We start from the raw sequence: 20,286 nt of genomic DNA, 5'->3' as shown, positions 1-20,286 counted from the left end.
GTATCTCAGGAAACCAATTGATGTACCAGAATGTTTCTCTTATTTGACGATCGCTAGGATATGAGTAAGTGCAGGACATGTCCACAAATGACCCCTTTAAACCACAGATGCTGGTAGAGGAATACGTCACACTGTAGTCCTGACCAAGGACACCTGGTCACATGATAGAAAGAGGTTAAAACATCACTGCTACTGGACCTTCCACAGGTGAAGATCTGCCTTTGGAGATTGAAGATTTGGCAGCAGTTACTGGCTGCAATGTTGTGAAGTGCAGTGTGGGAAATGTTTACTACACATTATAGCTGCTCATAACCTTGTAAACAGTAACACTGTGGATATATGACCACTTTGTGATTAGTCACACAGGCTCAAATGCTGCTTCAGCACTTTATGAAGAGAGTTCACTGTCTGAACTCATTTACATTACTAACTTAGAGACGAGAAGGCCCTCAGAGCTCAGCCCTGAGATATAAGAATATAAATATAAGGCAGGATTACCTGATAAAAGGCAGAAGGCTGCAGTGAGAATCACAGGGCCTTTTGAGAATGACATGTCTGCATCAACCTTTAAAAAAAAGACAAGCCTTTGGAGATAATAATGAAAATGATGTAATATTAATGTAGGCAAAAACTGAAATCTACAGTAGTACCTACATTTGTATTCAACAGGGACATTAACTGCTTGCACAAGTTTACCATGAACAAGGTAGTCTTTTAACACTGTGCTTTATAGAAATTGTACTTTATGGAAATTGGGCAGCGAGCAAAATAGGTAAGTGAAGAACTTGACAATATTCCTTACTACTGCTTGTAAAACAAAAAAGGTAGTTATTTTAAATCATGATTTTCAAAACCAGCTCCAAAATGTGCCATTTGTTAAAAGTACTCACTCAAATGTTCTCATTAACACATCTTATCAGATAACATTGCCAAACATAAAATAAGTTAAGAAATAAATATAATCTCTATGCATGAACTTTGTTCACCAAAACAGACACACAAATCCAGACATTTTGCATGATGCTAATATAAATACCACAAAAACCAACATTTTTAAAAAAGATTTACAAAGTAGCAGAACACCAGTCATGCATTTCCTATATTAGCACTATGCAAATAATTACTGAATTGGGGGAGTTGTGATATTTCAGCATCATCAGCTCTAGCGGCAGCAGTGCAGTGAAGTGTAGCAATGTGGTCACATGTTCATGTAAGTTAAGCACACGGGAAACTGTTTCTAGCTCATATAGTGTATGAGTAGGGTGAGATTATTATACTCTCACAATTACACAATGTCACATTCTTTTACACACACTCTCTCTCTCACATAGGCCTGCAGTGGTATACTGTGCAACAGTTTTAGGCACGATGGAAAGAACACAGTTAACTGAGGATTACCATGCACTCGTCTGTATGCAAATCAGTAATCATTCTACATATTATATAAAGGGGAAGATAATACTAACACGCTTTGTTGGATCCACCTTGCTATCTTTACACTCTTAGTGGGGTAAAGATTAAGAACAGGAGAGTCTAGAGAAGCTGTCACATTCCCATCTTTCAAAACTAGAACGAGGAAAGAATATACCGGTTTCATTTTGGACTGTTATTGTTTTTTTTTAAAACTATTGATTAAAGAAGTAAAATATTGCACTTACTTGGGTTTGCTTAAAGGGAGAGAGAGAGAGAGTCGTTCTGTCTTTACGAGAACTTCATAAGCAAGTGATGAAAATGTATGTGTGTGAGAGAGAGAGAGAGGGGGGGGCTGTTAGAACTGGTGCAGAGACTGCGCTTCTTCAAAGTCAAAGTCAAAGTCAAAGTCAGCTTTATTGTCAATTTCTTCACATGTTCCAGACATACAAAGAGATCGAAATTACGTTTCTCTCTATCCCACGGTGGAGACAAGACATATTTTACCAATTTAAGTCCACAGACAAACATAACATTCAAGTAAACAAAAAAGTAAGTAAATAAGTAAAAAGAGGGCACATATAATGAAAAAATAAGAGCAGCAAAATTTGGTTGAAATTGTGCATAGACAGTCAATAAAATACTACTGCAAAGTCAGGCCAATAAAAGGCTGAGGTAGTTCTGTTTGACCTAAGTAAGAAGAAAGTGGCATAGTGGTGCAAGTTATGTAAGAGCAGCAGAAGTGTTGTGTTTTCAGGACAACAACAACAAGTTGCAAAGTGTACAAGTGTGCAAGTGGAGTGGTGCAGGCGGCCATTGTGGGTCCAATGTCCAGGATGTTATGTAGCTGAGGGTGGAGGGGGGAGAGGAGGGAGAGAGTTCAGCATCCTAACAGCTTGGTGTATGAAGCTGTTGGTGAGTCTGGTAGTGCGGGAGCGCAGGCTTCTGTACCTCTTCCCAGAGGGCAGTAGATCAAACAGATTGTGAGCGGGGTGACTTGCATCACTCACAATTTTGGTCGCCTTGCGGGTGAAGTGGGCAGATTCTTTTTTTGTCTTATCTGTGGTCAGTGTGAACTGAGGCCTTTCTACAGAAGAGCAGCTGCTGCAGACTCCCTACTGTACTTACTGTACATCTTACATCGTACTAGCTGGGCCATTCAACTAGGTTTAGAAGTGTATTTCATTTAAAAATGATTACAGTCCAATTCCAAAAAATGACTTTTATTAATTTATTTACGTTTATGAACATCATCATTGTGCCAGGCTACTCTGACACTGATCTGACATCATCATCTTCTTGTCCTGAGTGTGACAAGGATACAAGGAATACAAGGATACAAGGAAGTTTATTGTCACATGCATATAGTTACTGGAAGTAAGAAATGCAGTGAAATTATGTCTGGTGTCAGCCTATTTGTGCATTAATGCGGGGGGGGGGGGGGGGGGTGAGGGTAAAAAGTGCAGTAGAAGAGGGGTTTAGTAGATTAAGTGGCAAGGGCTGCATAAGAAAGGTTTGGGAGGATTGGGATTGGGGGGGGGGGGGCACCAACAAGGAGCACCCAAGAGCAACAGGGGCAAGGAAAAACTCCCTTACCAAGGACGAAACCTTGGCCAGATCCACGGCTCAAGGGGCTAACCCAACTGCCAACTGCCTGTTGGGGGGATGACCGGGGAGATGGGATAGTGTGCTGTGTATGTGGGGAGAGGGCAGTGTGCAATATGTGTGTTTGAGAAGCTTCCTCATGAGACAATGTGCTGTGTATTGGGGGGGGGGGGGGCAGTGTACTGCAAGTATGGTGAAGGGACTTACTATTGCAAGCAGAGTACTGTATGTATGATGTATGTGAGTGATGACAGTGAAGATGTGTGTGTGTGCGGGAGGGGAGTGGAGTAGTGACTGTGTGTGTGTGTGTGTAGTGTGTGTGTGGGTAGGTGGGGGCAGTGTGCTGTAAGTATGTAGAGGATGTGTGTTGGAGAGCAAGCAGTGAGCTGTATGTATGTGAGGTGTTGGGGATGGGGGTGGGGGGGGGGGGGGGGGGGCAGAAAGGCTAGGCAATCAAGGACATGGGTAGATGGAGGAGAAATCAAAAATAATAAATAAAAAGTTCTATGGAGATGTGCAAAAGTTGGAGAAAGTCAGATATGTGTGTGTGTGTGTGTGTGTGTGTGTGTGTGTGTGTGTGTTTTGACGTGTGATGAAATAAGAAAATAAATAAAAGGTCTGTAGCATAGGGAGAGGGATGTAAAAGTGCTAAAAGTCTTGTAGGTGTGTGTGTGTGTGGGGGGGGGATCATGAGTGCTGAGTAGTGAATAGTGAATGAGTGCAAAGTCAGTATAGTGTGAGTTCAGAGTTACTGACATGAGACACTGTGGTTGTGTCAGTTCGCTGGTTGTTATGGGGATGGGCTAATGTGGTTACTTCTTTTTTTCTGCCTGGAAACTGTTAGATGGCGGTTGGGCAGCTTTTCTCCATCTCTCTGCAGGTTCTGCTCATCTCACTTTGGAGTCCTCCCCATTCCAGTCTTCTCCAGACACAAATGTAACTCTCAATAATAAATAAATAAATAAATAAATAAATGCTCTTATTTACTTTTTGCTTGGTTATTTGCTCTGTGTAAGTGTTGTGGTGGTCAATGTTTCTTGGTATTTGTGGTATTGACCTTGCATGTTTACTAAAGGCTGCTAGCGAGGGTGTGAAAATGACCCTCAGTGTCAGTGGAAAGAGGAACTGAAAACACTGATGCAGAGTTTATTTAATGCTTTTCGTCCTGGTGTGTGAGAAATGAATAAAGTTTCAGATGGTTTCACTAAAGTAACAATATAACAATCATTAACGCCATTCTACCTAGCGATGTATACTGGCACAACTTTCTATATTTGTCCATCAGCCACCATGGGAAAACAACAAGAAAAGAAGAAATACTGCACCCCCCTTCTCTCTCTCGCTCTCTCTTTTTATCTCTGTCTTTCTTTCTCTCTATCGCTCGCTGTCTCTCTCTCTATCCCTCTCTTTATCTCTGTCCCCTAAAAGTATAATGTTTCTTAATGCAACAGTAGCATAATGGAAGTTCCCGTACACACAGAGCAACACTCTGGATGCTACATGGATAGTATACTGGACTAGCCTGGATACCAGACTCTCTGACTTCACAGAGAGCCTGGCCTAGCCTAGAAATCTAGACCTAGCGGCGGCAAATTAATTTGCTCAGCCTGTACGTCTAGTAGCAAACCATAGGGATTTCTATTGGCTGACGCCGTGGACGTCATCCAATCACAGCGCTCTATTTTGCTAGAGAGTCTTAAGGCGGGCTTAACAGGATGACGACAGTCCTGCGACAACAAGGAAGGTGGCTATGGCGAACGAAGAGCGGTTGTTTGAATCGGCGTTGGCGTCAACTTTGGAGGAGTTGGACTTGTGCTTTTCTTTGAAAGTTGAGCAACACAATGCACTTAAGTCATTCCTTTCGAAGATGTATTTGCCGTTTTGCTCTGGCCACGTCATCCTGCTCTTTGTTCTGATTGGTCGTAGCGCTGGCCTATTGCATGCCTAGGCAGTTTGAAAGACAATTCTCTGCCCGCCCCTTGGATTAAGCGAGGTGAATGGGTCGATTCCAGACTATACATTTCAATGATATAGGATGGCCCGCCAGGCTAAGCCTGGCCTAGATCCATAGGCAAACGTGACTGGCACAACTTTCTATATTTGTCTATCAGCCACCATGGGAAAACAACAAGGAAAGAAGTAATACCCCCCCCCTCTCTCTCGCTCTTGCTCTCTCTTTTTATCTCTGTCTGTCTTTCTTTCTCTCTATCACTCTGTCTCTCTCTCTATCCCTCTGATTATCTCTGTCCTCTAAAAGTATAATGTTTCTTAATGCAACTATATATTCACATTTGTAACAGTAGCATAATGGAAGTTCCCGTACACACAGAGCAACACTCTGGATGCTACCTGGATGGTATACTGGACTAGCCTGGATACCAGACTCTCTGACTTCACGAGAGAGTCTGGCCTAGATCCATAGGCAAACGTGAATGGTATAGTGGTCCTGGGTTACACGGCCATGCCACCCCTAGAGGACTCGTTTTTGTGCCCATTCGCAGCACCGCAATGGAAGTCTAAACCCCTTCTTCCTTCAAAGCCCTGCAGAACCACATCGGCTATCGTGGAGAAAGTCCACATCACCGCGGGACAAGTGGGAGCAGCTCTGAATACTATGGCTGTGCTGCTGGTATATCAGACGCAGATGCTTAAACGCATAGCATACGGGGAGCTGGATGGCAAGGACAATATCCTCGACGAGCTGTGTCACCCGACGGACCTAGCCCTCCGTGCGACGAAATGTGTGGTTCAAGCCACAGGCAGGACTATGTGTAACCTGGTGGTATTAGAGCGCCATTTATGTCGGGGGCACTCGGTAAGAGGTCGATGGATGGACAGCTGAAGAGCCCAGCACATAAACTTCCTAGAACTCTTGGCGGTCCAATTAACCCTAGTTCATTTTCAAACGCTCATCGCAAATTCACATGTTGTTCTGGTCAGATCAGACAATACTGCAACTGTGGCCTATATAAATCACCAAGCGGGCTTACGCTCAGCTTTGATGATGAAAATGACGAGAGATGTCCTATTGTGGGCCCATACTCGCCTCCTCTCTATCAGAGCAATACACCTCCCAGGGGAGTTGAATCACGGGGCGGACATGTTTTCAAGGGGGGGACCGATCCCGGGGGAATGGCGCCTTCAGCCACGGGTGGTGTGAATGATATGGCGGAGGTTTGGCCAGGCGCAAGTAGACCTTTTTGCCATGAGAGACACGACCCATTGTCCTCTATGGTTCTCAATACGCGACAGGGACGCTCCACTAGGGGTGGATGCCTTGGCCTGCCAATGGCCGAGAATGAGACTGTACGCTTTCCCCCCGATTTGTCTAATTCAAGCGGTGCTGGACCGAGTCAGGTTTGCGCAGATTCCTTTGCTATTAGTAGCCCCTCGATGGGAGAGTCAAATATTGTTTGCGGATTTGATTGCGCTGATGGACGGCTCCCCATGGGAAATCCCAGTATGCAGAGATCTGTTATCCCAGGTGAGGGGATCGGTGCTACACTGTGGGTCTGGCCCCTGAGAGGGAATACTTGTTAAATGTGGGGTTGTCTCACACAGTTGTTTCTACCATTCAGAACTCTCGAGCTATATACATGTAGCTCCAAGTGGCCGGTGTTTGAGTGCTGGTGTACGCAGCAAAGAGAAGCCCCCACTCAGTGCGGGATTGGAGTTGTGCTTGAATTTCTGCAAGGTTTATTCGATAGTGAGTTATCCCCCTCTACTCTAAAGGTGTACCTAGCTGCGTTTTTAGCTTGCCATGTTTCTCCGGACCAGACGTCTGTTGGAAGACGCACGCTGGTATCCAGGTTTATGAATGCCATACGGAGGTTGCGCCCAGCAAAATCGTTGCGCGCCCCAATGTGGAATCTATTGCTGGTGTAACAGAGCTACCCTTCTATTGCTGGTGTTACAGAGCTACCCTTCGAATCTTACACTCAGTCTCAATCCGCATTTTGTCGATCAAAACAGCGCTCTTACTGGCCCCTAGCCACGGCTAAGCGAGTGGGCGAGTTACACGCAATGTCAACGCACCTATCGTGCTTTATATTTGCTGACAATTCGATGGTAACTTTATTCCTCAGGCCAGGTTTCGTCCTCAAAGTTATTACGCCATCGTTTTGCAGGCAGAAGCTAGAGCTGACTGCATTCTCTCCATCGCCTTTCGAATCAGCGGAAGCAGAAACATTGTTTATGCCACAGGGTTCAAAGAAAGGGAAAGGGAAACGCGCTGTCTAAGCAACGTCTTTCTCACTGGATAGTGGAGGCCATCCAGTGGCTTATGAGAGTGCGGGTAAAGTCCCTCCTGCGGTGTTGAGGGCTCACACAACTCGGGGCATGGCCACGTCTTGGGCTTTTACACGTGGCATGTCGATAGAAGATATCTGTATGAGTGCTCATTGGAATTCCCCCGAATACCTTTGTGCAATTCTATAAGCTAGACATGTCTAAGGCTCCACTCGCCCATAGTGTGCTTAGTGTGGATAATGATGAGGTCTGCAGAGGCATTTGTGGCAGAGGCAGACAATGTGTTCTTTCATAGGCTTTCATAGCTAGGCTGACAGTTTTGAAAACCAAAGGTACTGTCAATTTGTTATTTTCCAATGGATAAATAGCACTCATTCAATGCGGAAAAATAAGGCTACATTGTGCTCTGTCACTGGCAAGCTCTCACAGCATCTTCGAGCCATTCATTACAAGAGGCGCAGGTAGGTCTAAATATTTGCATACACAGAGCATCCACTTTCACAGAAACACTGTGAATTGCAATAATACTGACACAGATTAGAACAAACCATCTAAACATTTTTGCCTTAATAAGTTTTCCATTAAGTGGAAAGAGAAATTGGAAGTTATTGGAAGAGTTTGGTGTGGCGTGTGTGCATATATCATCATCACTAAAAACCCTCCTTTCAAATTGTATTTATTTTGAAACAAGCAAGAACCCACAGGCAATAAAACAGCACAGTATAAAACACCATATAAGTCTACTGATAAAATGCTAAAAAGCTACACACACACAGATGTCTAAAGTGGTGTCTGTAACAACCTTTAAAATGAACGTGAATCTTTGACAGTCTGACAGCACAAACAAGTTCACAACTAGTAACTACACATAGCCTCTTTCATGAGGACATGATATAAACAATTAGTAATCTTTTAAATGACTATTATTTACAAACGTACTTAAGCAATCACCGCAAAAATGAATACGCAAACATGATAATACTAATGCAACTTGTTTTCCCAATACGAGTCCACAGCAGAATCAGTTAAAGACTTACTCACATACACACACACTAATAGAACATGTATGAATGCATTATTCTGTAAGTTTGTATTAAAATGTCTGTCGAGTAAATAGATATAAATATAAAATGTTGTGACTTTTAAAGAAGCCCTATGCAGGTCTGGTTATTCCTTCGCTGTTTCTGGGTTTTCGCCGGATTTGGGCTCGCATTTTTCACTACACAGCTCCCCCTGCAGCTTCGGTAGCGACTGCAGCAGTCGGTAGTGACTGCTACGCTAACCCCCCACTTCCGGTGAGTCACATCCGGATTTACCTGGACCGGGTCCAGAAAGTTGCATATTCGTTTTTTCCGCTGAGAAGTGATGGGGGGGGGGGGACAAAGCACACACCAAACGACCCAGAAAGTGTTGTAGAACCATCAGAACGACTCTCAACCTGCATAATTAAGGTAATTTTTGCTAACATTGTTGCATAGTGCTTCTTTAATATGATGAGGTCTCACACACTCACACTCTAGCACATACATTTCAAATACCGGACTGATCAGCCTCACTGCCACTTCAGTCAGATCATGTCCAGTCACTTGTATTATGTTCAATAACAGAAGCTGAATTAAAACGCTTTCCAGTAGTCAAGGTAAAAATGGAGGTATTAAACAGCTCATCAATTAAACATCACTGCAAACCTCATTAGTAACTAGTCGGTGTTTCGGTCAGGCCGTCGGTCTCTCATGGTCTGGACTTCTTGTTGACAGTGCTGAATCTCACTGTCAAGAAATACAACTGTTGTAAATTGACATGGGCCAATGTTTGTCTTTTAGGAGTGAGGAGAGGACCATTACCTTTGCTGAAACATGTATCCAACTGAAGTCACATTAGTTGTCTATTTTTTGTTGTTGTTGTTTTTTTAATTTTGAAGAATTTGCTTTGTTGAAGATGGTGTTACTATTTAGTTGCTTATGACTGAATCAAACCAACTATTAAAACAGCAATAAACAAGATTTGCTCTCAGGGTCCCCCTACAGTTGAGAAGCGCAATAATGAACAAACTAAATGCGTCTTTTGCGACAAAGTATTAACATAACTCTGACATAATATAGAGGGACCACACTGACAGCAATCTGCAGAAACATATCTCTGAATTCCTGTAGCATAGCAGCTCTTTTCCTATTCAATTTCAGGGGGGGATGTGGGGGGGGCAGTGTTCCTGCACAGAAACACAGAAAGTTGCTAGGTCAGTAATCGCCAATTTCTACAGGTGTATAAAATCAGGCACCTTGATTATCAATGCAGACTGCATGGTGCTTGATTAATACACCTGTGAAAACGGACCTGATGAAACCCATGAATACAGGGTCGCTCAGACTATTCGCCTTATTCACCCGGCGGCCATTACGAGGCTGAGGGGTACACTTGCCATTATACCTCAGTCCAGCAGATGGCGGTGGTAATGCACTCAGTTTGCAAACTGCCGAAAGAAAGGGTTCACTGGCCTGTTCTTCTTCAGTGAGTTTTTTTTAGCAGTTTGCAAACGGAGTGCATTACCACCACCATCTGCTGGACTGAGGTGTAATGGCAAGTGTTCCCATCAGCCTCGTAATAAGTGCCAGTCGTCATGTTATGAGGTTATATGCTATCAAAATGATTTTGGAAACGGTATGTTAAAGTAAAAATAACTGTTAAGGGTGCCTTTAAGAATATGGCACATCCGGCCATATTCTTTCTCTCACATTTCGTGCCAGAATTTGTCCTCCTCTTGTAGAACGGAATATGCAGTGAAGCATTCTCATAACACACAATAACAAATTTGCACAGTTTCCCACTGATCACTCATGTTGTGTCTACTGTGTACAAAATTCCTGTAATATCAGTAAATACTCACTGGGTGGCAGCACTGAGTCCCTGCAGATTCACTGAGGCGTACTGGGTCTCCTCCTGTGATGTGCCAGACAGAGGCGGCTCAGGGACGTTGGGTTCTGGTTTGGACTTCCTGAACTGGACGCTGGCGTACTGGACGTCCTCGTCCTGGCTGGGCACTTCCTGCTGTTTGTTGGGCTTAAACTGGACACTGGCGTACTGGATGTCTTCGTCCTGGCTGGGCACTTCCTGCTGTTTCTTGGGCTTAAACTGGACACTGGCGTACTCGACTTTCTCCTCCTGGCTGGGCGCCTCCCGCTGTTTGTTAGGCTTAAACTGGACACTGGCATATTGGACATCATCTTCATCATCTTTGTGATCTGCAGGAACTCTCTGTCCACAGCCAGATACCATGGGGATTGTGGAGACGTTGTCATAGACACGATCAGAGTGTCCCTGTTAAAGTCCAGATAATAATAAGAATAATAATTATTTTTTGACAGGAGCCAGATGACCTGAGGGCCAGTTCTTTTTTTTTTTAGTTTTACATGTCTATGCATTGACTTTTCTTTCCCGTGCATGTGCATCTGTGTAGGCTGACGTGTGCATTTCTTTGCTAATTCGTTATAAGTTATGCTCCACTATGTCTCTGTCTATGTATCTCTGTTAATGTACAGTAGTCTCTCTGATTGCTAACTCTTGTATTAATTCCATTATCACTACACACTGTCAAAACTCTGTGAACTGAATCAAAACAAAACAGTGCCTCATTTTATTTTGGGAAAGAGAGTGTGGACCATTTCAAATTCATCCAGGGCCAGCACTTAGCCCGTGGGCCGAACTCTGGACACTGATGCCCTAATCTATCCCCCAATGCCCATTTATCTCTGATCGTCTGAAAATATATTACATTTGGAGTAATATATAATGGTGCTACTTTTAGTTGGGACACATTTGAATAATCACTGTTTACCTGTGTGTTGCTGTGTGTGCTCCTTGAGGTTTTTGTTGACTGAGTCTCCTGTCTCCTATATTCCAAACACATAAACACAGTTTAAACTTGTATTGTGTGCAGACACAGAGTAACTAGACATATAAATAATCAATATGTTTTATTCTGTAAAAGAAGTCTCTGTGATGATTCATAATAAACTGATATAAAGGTATTTCTCTATGACTTGCCTCCAGCACACAATGACCACCAGCAGGAGAGCTACAGCCGAGATGCCCCCCAAAGCACTAAACAGGATTCCTCTCTGCAAGCCAGAATCTACAAGAGGAACATATACAAAATCATTGTTTTGCTAAATGTTGTACGTCAAAAGTCTCCTTCTGTAAAATATGTAGAGAAATCCTGGGAACAACAAAATGTTAGTGAAATCATCAACACTTTACAGAGACAAATGTTGAAGGAAATGCAAGAAACTGCTCTGGACCTGGCAAGGAGACCCTGACTCTGGTTGAGTTTGTTGAGCCAACTTTATTTCGTGCCTCACAGTGATAAAGTCCATCCACACCAGGGACGAAGTTAAGAGTGAGGTTCGGCATCCTCCCTGTGCCCTGAAGAAATGTTTCATCTCCGGTCTTCCTGTACCAGGTGTAGTTGTACACTTGTGGGTTGGCATCACTGCTGCAGGTCAGAGTCACTGAGTCGTCCTCCTGAAGGTCACCAGAGGGCCTGAGTGATGCTGAGGTCTTCCTGGGGGAGTCTAGTGGATGAAGGACATGATAATTATAGTCTGTACTGTTCTTCCTAGGCTTTTTATTTTTCTTCTTCTTCTAAAGTGTTTAATGCAGCCTCAACCGTTTAAACAATTTAACTACTTAAACTACCCAACTATTTAACTGTTCAGCCATCCAACTGTCAGTTATCATCAACTATGCCTCCAATCAACTATATTAAACCACCACCTACCTAGCAACCATCACAGCAACCACTGAAGTAAAGCATCTGTCAGTTTCCATAGCAACCAACATGATTATACTAGCAAACCACTATAGTAACTCCTTTATTTCTGATAGTAGCCACCATGGATACCCTAGCAACAACCTAGCAATGACCTCAAGTACCCTAGCAACAGCCTAGCAACCACTTTCAGTTAAAACCTAGCAACCAACATAGCAACCAACATGATTAACCTAGCAACCAGCATAGCAACCACCTCAAGTACCATAGCAACAGCCTAGCAACCATGTTAAATACCCTAGCAACAGCCTAGCAACCACTTCTGCATTTGAAACCTAGCAACCAATATAGCAACCAATGAGATTAACCTAGCAACCAGCATAGCAACCACCACAACTAACCTAGCAACAGCCTAGCAACCACCTCAAGTACCCTAGCAACAACCTAGCAACCACTTCCACAATGACAACCTAGCAACCAACATAGCAACCAACATGATTACCCTAGCTACCAGCATAGCAACAATTGAAATAAAGCATCTAGTCAGTTTCCATAGCAATCAACATGATTATACTAGCAAACCACTACAGTAACTCCTTTATTTCTGATAGTAGCCACCATGGATACTCTATCAACAACCTAGCAACAACCTCAAGTACCCTAGCAAGAACCTAGCAACCACTTTCACAGTTAAAACCTAGCAACCAACATAGTAACCAAAATGATTACCCTAGCAACCAGCCTAGCAATCACTTGAATTACATAGCAACCATCACAACTACCCTAGCAACACCCTAGCAACCATCTTAATTACCTTAGCAACAACATAGCAACCACCAGTATAATGTTAACCTAGCAACCACCATAGCAACCAACATGATTACCCTAGCAACCATCATAGCAACTACTTTATTTTGCATAGCAACCACCATAGGTTCCCTAGCAACAACATCGCAACCATCTGAATTATCCTAGCAGCAACCTAGCAACCACAACTATAATGTCAACCTAGCAACCACCATAACAACCAACATCATTACCTTAGCAACCACTATAGCAACCTAGCCTGGGTGTTCCCATGCTGCCTTGTGCGCGATTTGATTCACGCTGCTAAGGCAGCCTGGAGACCATGGAGCAAATTTTCGCCTGAGATAGGGGATGAGTTATGCACAGACGCATTTGATAGACATCCATGGTCCCAATAAACGGATCTGGGCATTTTTTTTTCAAATACGAGAAAATTAACGTTTGGTTCCCAGACCACGTCTCATTGAGAAGTAGTGGCGCTAGCCAGGCTAATAGCAACCACTTTATTTAGCATAGCAACCACAATAAGTACCCTAGGAACACTCTAGCAATCATAAGATTTACCTTAGCAACAACCTAGCAACCATCATTACAATGTCAACCTAGCAACCACCATAGCAACCAACATGATTACCCTAGCAACCACCATAGCAACCACTTTATTTGGCATAGCAACCATCATATGTACCCTAGCAACACAACTATCTGCATTATCTGTTTTACTCTGTATGAAATTTTACATCATATGTTTTGCATTTGTCATGCACTGGTAATTCCCTGGAATTGCATTTTCTATTTGTACATACCAATCTGATCAGCAACCTTTTCAGCTCTTGTTTACCTCGTGTAAGTAAAGGCCTACAGACACGGCCAGCGACGCAATGGCGATTTATGGCAGACGACCGGTAAAATGGAACAGAATTTATTGAAGTGAAGGCAACACACACGGCAAGTGGAACGACGGGGCGTTTCAGGAGGCCTTTGAATGCTGATCCACCGAACATCTCATCAGCTGCATTTTGAAGTCAGATAGACTCTGACTCTTAACTCTCTGAATACAAGTTTGATTCCTGAATTAATGTAGTGCCATCTTTAGCAAAGTTGTATCTAACAGTACTCACAGTGCACATCCAAAAATGTGGTATTCGAATCACCGACTCCATGTTTGTTCTCTGCCTTACAGTAGTAAAGCCCACTGTGGTTAGTGCTGCTGATGTTAGTGATGCTGTAACTCCAGCCTTGTCCAATCTGTGAGGACTCAGATCCATGTTTGTTTGTGTACCAGGTGTAGTTGTGCACTGGTGGGTTGGCATCACTACTGCAGGTCAGAGCTACTGAACTGCCCTCTTCTATTTCACCAGAGGGACTGACTGATACTGAGGTGTTTTTTGGAGCATCTGCAGAATTGAAAGGAAAGATTAAGAGAGACAGAAAAAAATCAGCATTGGCTTATGCATTGGTTGAAAATTATCTCATTGATCTCCTGGAAAATGTGAGAAGTTGCATTCTCCAAAATACATTTTAAGAAAGTATAATAAAGTGTGATTTTACTTGTCCAGAAACATCACACAAAACACCATTACTTTAGGAAACATTACATGATACTGAAATCATAATGGGCAGTGTAAATTCAGCAATTTAATTTCTGATTTCCAGTTCCACACTTACATGTTACATTTATCTGTAATGCTGAAGAATTGTGTTTCCCAATCACATTCTCAGCCACACAATAGTAGAGTCCACTCTGCTCAGAACTGATGTTGACAAAGCTGTGATTCTGACTCCATCCAACTTGTGAAGAGCGACCTTCAAGCATCTTGTACCGGATGTAGGTCTGCACTCGTGGGTTGGCATCACTGCTGCAGGTCAGAGTCACTGAACTGCCCTCTTCTATGTCACCAGAGGGACTGACTGATACTGAGGTGTTCCTTGGTACATCTATATATTGACCACAGAAGTGCACACACAGAGCAATAAACATTGATCACAGCTGAGAAATCCATATACATTTTCCATAACACCATGCAATAGGCCCACATGGTACTGTCTGATATTTAAATTCACAAGATAATCAACAACAATATTATTTTACTTGCCAAAACACATGGGTGACATATGTATGGACAGATAAGATGTTTAGATTATCTAAAAGAGTCGGTGTATTTCCAGTTCCACACTTACATGTTACAATTATCTGTACTGCTGTAGAATTGTGTTTCCCAATCTCATTCTCAGCCACACAGTAGTAGAGTCCAATCTGCTCAGAGCTGATGTTGACAAAAGTGTGGTTCTGACTCAATCCAACTTGTGAAGAGCAACCTTCGAGCATCTTGTACCAGATGTAGGTCTGCACTCGTGGGTTGGCATCACTACTGCAGGTCAGAGTCACTGAACTGCCCTCTTCTATGTCACCAGAGGGACTGACTGATACTGAGGTGTTTTTTGGAGCATCTGACAGAAACATTTTATTTTAGCAAATCGTTTATTTTATTGCACATTCCATGCATTTGTTTCTTCTCAGATACCATAGTTATGTAAAATATCATTATAAAGAATGATACAATCTCACATACTTACATATGACATTGAGATTCATTTCAGGTGAACTGTGAATCTCATGTCCCTTAACAGCACAGGAGTAATTGCCTGCATCTTCAGGCCTGGCTGAGTGTATATCCAGCCTGTTGTCTGCTGTGTGTAGATCATTAACAGACTGTGAGTTCCTGTACCAGATGTAGGTGGGGTTGTTACTCAGACTGCAGGTGGTGTTGCAGGTCAGTGTCACTTTGTCTCCCTCTTTCACTGTTGCTGGATTAACCAGCACTTGCAGTTCTGAAAGAGCATTACATTGTATAAATGGAACATTTGATAAACATTATTTAATTTATTTACAGGTGTAATAATAACATGTGTATGTATTAATGAAAATTACCTGTAACTGCGAGTTCAACATTTTCACCAGCATACCTTCCTCCTACTTTATCAGTTATAAACCTGAAGCGATAACTCTTTGAGTCTCTGGTGGTCAGGTTTCCTATCCTCAGAGTGTGGCTATTATTATTATTTTCAGTGTAAATCGCTCGGCCTTGATAATGTTTATCCAGTATTAAATCCTGTGGGTTCTCTTCACCATCCACCCATGTGGTAAACCAGAATGCCTTTGTGACTGCATGATCACAAGGGTATGTGTAATAGCTGTGGAGCTCCACTGAGGAGCCCTTCAAGACACAGAAGCTCTGTGGGGTGGAGGTCACACTCCAACCACTCACACCTGAAACATGAAAAAGAAGATTCCATAGTTGCATTCTCCTCACCAGGAACAGAACAAGAAAGTTACAATTATTTATTAAAATGTATAATAACATACTGTAACTGTAAATGTCATGAAATATATGATTACAATAGACCCTTTCAATTTGTTCCTGTTCATTCAAAACAATACAACTTTGTAGCCTGTATTGCTTACAAACAGTTGAAACAGTAGCTATGACCAATTCTGAGACAAAAAAAGATAAACAGCTGAAATCCATTTGCAGATTCAGAACAATGAATTGATATTTAACTGCCTAAAATTAGTTACAGTAGTTTGTGTTCCTCTTACTCAACATAACTGCACAATCATTTAGAGACAGAAAATGGAACCACAAAAATGAACAATGCAATCTGTACTTACACACAGACGGTGATGGGTGACCCTCATGTCCTCTTACAGCACAGGAGTAATAACCAGCATCCTCCGTTCTAAATGAGGGTATGGACAAGGTGTTGCTGCTGGTTGTGTGCGAGTTACTCAGAGGCTGTGAGTTCCTGTACCAGATGTAGGTGGGGTTGTTACTCAGACTGCAGGTGGTGCTGCAGATCAGTGTCACCTTCTCTCCCTCTTTCACTGATTCTGGACTCACTGTTACATGAAGGTCTTTGTGCAAAAGGACTAAAAGTCATTATTGTCATATAGGAAAATTAAGCTATTACTTTACTGCAACAAACAAAATCCTTTTACATTTAACATTTATTTTCCCCAGTACTAACCTGTAAGTGTCAGAGAGACCTCACCTCCACTCCATTTCCCGTCTTTGTCATCAGTTATGAACCTGAATTTGTATTTTTCCTCAGCGTCACCTTCTGTCAGATCTTTGATTCGTAGACTACAGTTGTTCACTTCATCCCCAAGATATTCCACACGCCCCTGATATCTGGTGTCCAGACTCAAGTCATGCGTGCCTTTTGTCCCAGTCGTCTTTTTGATGTGCCACAATGTTTTTTTTATTTTTCGATTCCCTGGATATGAGTAAGTGCAGGGAATGTCCACAAATGACCCCTTTAAACCGCAGATGCTGGTAGAGGAATACGTCACACTGTAGCCACCCTGACCAAGGACACCTGGTCACATGATAAAAAGAGTTTAAAGCATCACTGCTGCTGGACCTTTCACAGGTGAAGATCTGCCTTATTCAGATTTGGCAGCAGTTACTGGCTTCAATGGGGTGAAGTGCATTGTGGGAAATTTTACTACACATTATAGCTGCTCATAACCTTGTAAACAGTAACACTGTGGATATATGATCCCTTTGAGATTAGTCACACTTCAGCACTTTATGAAGAGATCATCTCGTTTACATTTTGGTTTTGATGCACATTGTAAACTAACTTAGAGACGAGAAGGCCCTCAGAGCTCAGGCCTAAGAAATAAAAATATAAATATAAGGCAGGATTACCTGATAAAAGGCAGAAGGCTGCAGTGAGAATCACAGGGCCTTTAGAGAATGACATGTCTGCATCAACCTTTAAAAAAAGACAAGACTGTGAAAAAGATTTCATATTAATGGAGGCAAGAACTGAAATCTAGTACATACTTTTGTATGCAGCAGGGAGAAAAACTGCTTGTACAAGTTTACCATGAACAAGGTAGTCTTACCACATTGAATTTTATATAAATCTGCATGGAAATTGGGCAGCGATCAAAATAGATAAGTGAAGAACTTATTCCTTACACTTATTCCTTACACTTACACTTACTTATTTTTAAAACCAGCTCCAAAATGTGCCATTTGTAAAAGCACTCACTCAAACATTCTCACTAACACATAAGTTATCTGCTAATGTTGCCTTCAGTGTTATGAATGCGGTGACAGAACCAAACATGAGCAGAAACAAACATGCTGATGCAGGGGGCAACCCACTACTTCCCCTTATGTGAAACAGAACGGGCTGAGGAGTGCATTAACACATTTCAAACACATCAAACTCTTCATATCTTATATGTTTAATGCTATTTTTCTGATTTGTTTGCATTTTTCATATGATAGGCTATACAGGTTTGCATAACCATAAAGATAACTTCAGCCAAATGCAAAGATGAAATAAGAAAAGAAATAAATATCATAGCAATATGTATGAACATACTTTGTTCAACAAAACAGACAGAAAAAATCCAGCACTCTTGCGTGATGCTACAGTAATATCCATATCACAAACACCAACATTTTTTAAAAAGATTTACAAAGTAGCAGAACACCAGTCATTCATTTCCTATATTAGCACTATGCAAACAATTACTGAATTGAGGGACTTGTGCTATTTCAGCATCATCAGCTCTAGTGGCAGCAGTGCAGTGAAGTGTAGCAATGTGATCAAATGCTCATATACAGTAAGTTAAGCAGACGGGAAACTGCTTCTAGCTCTTATAGTGTCTGAGGGTGAGACTATTACACTCTCACAATTACACAATGTCACATTCTTACACACATAGGCTACTCTCTCACATAGTCCTGCAGTGCTATACTGTGCAACAGTTTTAGGCATGATGGAAAGAACACAGTTAACTGAAGATGCTTGCAAAATGGCACGAAGAAGGTTATACAAACACTGTCATTGGTCAGCCAGAGTAAAGTTAGTTCTCTTTCATTAGTAAGCATTACCATGCACTCATCTGTATGCAAATCAGTTATCATTCTGCATATTATATAAAGGGGAGGATAATACTAACACACTTTGTTGGATCCACCTTGCTATCTTCACACTCTTAGTGGGGTACAGATTAAGATCAGGAGAGTCTAGAGAAGCTGTCACATTCTTATCTTTCAAAACTAGAACGAGGAATAAATATACCGGTTTCATTTTGGACTGTTGTTGTTGTCGTTGTTTTTAAATAACTAAATTGACTAAAGAAGTAAAATATTGCACTTACTTGTGTTTGCTGAGAGGGAGAGGAACAACCACTCTGTCTATACGGAAACTTAAGCAAGTGATGAAAATATATACGTGTGTGTGTGTATGTGCGTGTGTGTGAGAAAGGGGGGGGGGGGGGTGGCTGTTAAAACTGATGCGGCGACTATGCTTCTTTTTTTGTCTTATCTGTGGTCAGTGTGAACTGAGGCCTTTCTACAGAAGAGCAGCTGCTCCAGACTCCCCTCTGTACCAGGGTTGTGCACAATTCGAATTGCAATTCTGCTTCCTGTTTGCTACCTCAATTAAAATGCAAGTGAAATTCAAGAATTGAATTGGAATTTAAGAGCCAGTTTCAATTCAATTCTGGGATTTTGCACAAGCCTGCACTGTACTTACTGTACATCTTACATCGTACTAGCTGGACCATTCAACTAGGTTTACTAGTTAACATTAAATGTATACATTAAAAATAATAAGGCTACATTCCAATTCCAAAAAAATACTTTATAAATCTGACATCATCATCTTTTTGTCCTGAGTGTGAGACTGTGGTTGTCTCAGTTGGCTGGTTGTTATGGTGATGGGCTAATGTGGTCACTTCTTGTTCTCTGCCTGGAAACTGTTAGAATGTGTGATGGCGGTTGGTGAGCTTTTCTCTCTGCAGCTTCTGTTCCTCTCACTTTAGAGTCCTCCCCATCCCAGCCTTCTCCAGACACAAACATAACTCTCAATAATAAATAAATAAATAAATAATTACTCTTATTTACTTTTTGCTTGGTTATTTGGTCTGTGTAAGTTTTGTGGTGGTCAATGTTTCTTGGTATTTGCGGTATTGACCTTGCATGATTACTAAAGGCTGCTAGCGAGGGTGTGAAAATGACCATCAGTGTCAGTGGAAAGAGGAACTGAAAACTAACTGATGCAGAGTTTATTTTATGCTTTTCATCCTGGTGTGTGAGAAATAAAGGTAACACTTTACTTGACAGTATCGACATGACACTGTCATGAACATATGACACTGTCATGACATATGAACCCTAACCCTAACCCTAATCCTAACCTCTAACCCTAATCCCAACCCTAACCTCTGTTACACCCCCCCTCCCCTGAATTTCACCAAATTCAAGCAGCAACCAAATAGTACTTCCAAAGGCAAAGCCTACACTACTTTCAAACACTAGAGAGAGGGTCACCAATTACAGGACAGCCAACCACAAAGGTATCCATAATGATGAAGTGGAAGAAGAGGTGCACAAACTCTCACACAACAAACCACTGGCAGT

At 42.2% G+C, this 20,286-nt stretch overlaps 1 protein-coding gene and 1 long non-coding RNA gene across 3 annotated transcripts; both read right to left on the bottom strand.

Annotated features, from left to right (window-relative positions):
- Positions 1-7,967: 7,967 nt before the first annotated feature.
- On the bottom strand, positions 7,968-16,443 carry LOC143118454 (B-cell receptor CD22-like). The gene is made up of 11 exons (XM_076279510.1): positions 16,437-16,443; positions 15,768-16,106; positions 15,413-15,667; positions 15,017-15,286; positions 14,504-14,773; positions 13,957-14,232; positions 11,559-11,831; positions 11,305-11,392; positions 11,096-11,150; positions 10,148-10,578; positions 7,968-9,032 (listed from the first exon to the last, which is right to left on the bottom strand). The coding sequence occupies exons 1-11, from the start codon at positions 16,441-16,443 to the stop codon at positions 8,963-8,965; spliced, it is 2,334 nt and encodes a 777-aa protein (XP_076135625.1). The 3' UTR covers positions 7,968-8,962.
- Positions 16,444-16,514: 71 nt separating this feature from the next.
- Positions 16,515-19,071, bottom strand: LOC143126237 (uncharacterized). Of its 2 annotated transcripts, none has more exons than XR_012987426.1 (4): positions 19,023-19,071; positions 17,551-17,635; positions 16,865-17,215; positions 16,515-16,751 (listed from the first exon to the last, which is right to left on the bottom strand). It is a non-coding gene; the product is annotated as an uncharacterized LOC143126237 (long non-coding RNA). The 2 variants fall into 2 exon arrangements; XR_012987429.1 differs by having other exon boundaries at positions 17,551-17,617.
- Between the last annotated feature and the right edge of the window lie 1,215 nt (positions 19,072-20,286).

This window comes from Alosa pseudoharengus, unplaced genomic scaffold (assembly GCF_046254945.1).
Source record: "Alosa pseudoharengus isolate Yale_2024_CS ecotype anadromous, Long Island Sound unplaced genomic scaffold, YU_APseudo_1.1 YU_APseudo_1.1_scf_1, whole genome shotgun sequence".
NCBI classification, from domain to species: Eukaryota; Metazoa; Chordata; class Actinopteri; order Clupeiformes; family Clupeidae; genus Alosa; species Alosa pseudoharengus.
The sequence above is the reverse complement of the archived record's forward strand: the minus strand, read 5'-3'. Positions and strand labels throughout refer to the sequence as shown.

Excerpts from the sequence above, each read along its gene's own strand:
- LOC143118454 (XM_076279510.1), bottom strand. Across the intron at positions 15,287-15,412 it reads AATGAATCTCAATGTCATAT|ATGCTCCAAAAAACACCTCA; the intron begins GTAAGTATGTGA and ends TGTTTCTGTCAG. Across the intron at positions 9,033-10,147 it reads GGACTCAGTGCTGCCACCCA|TGAGATTCAGCACTGTCAAC; the intron begins GTGAGTATTTAC and ends ATTTCTTGACAG.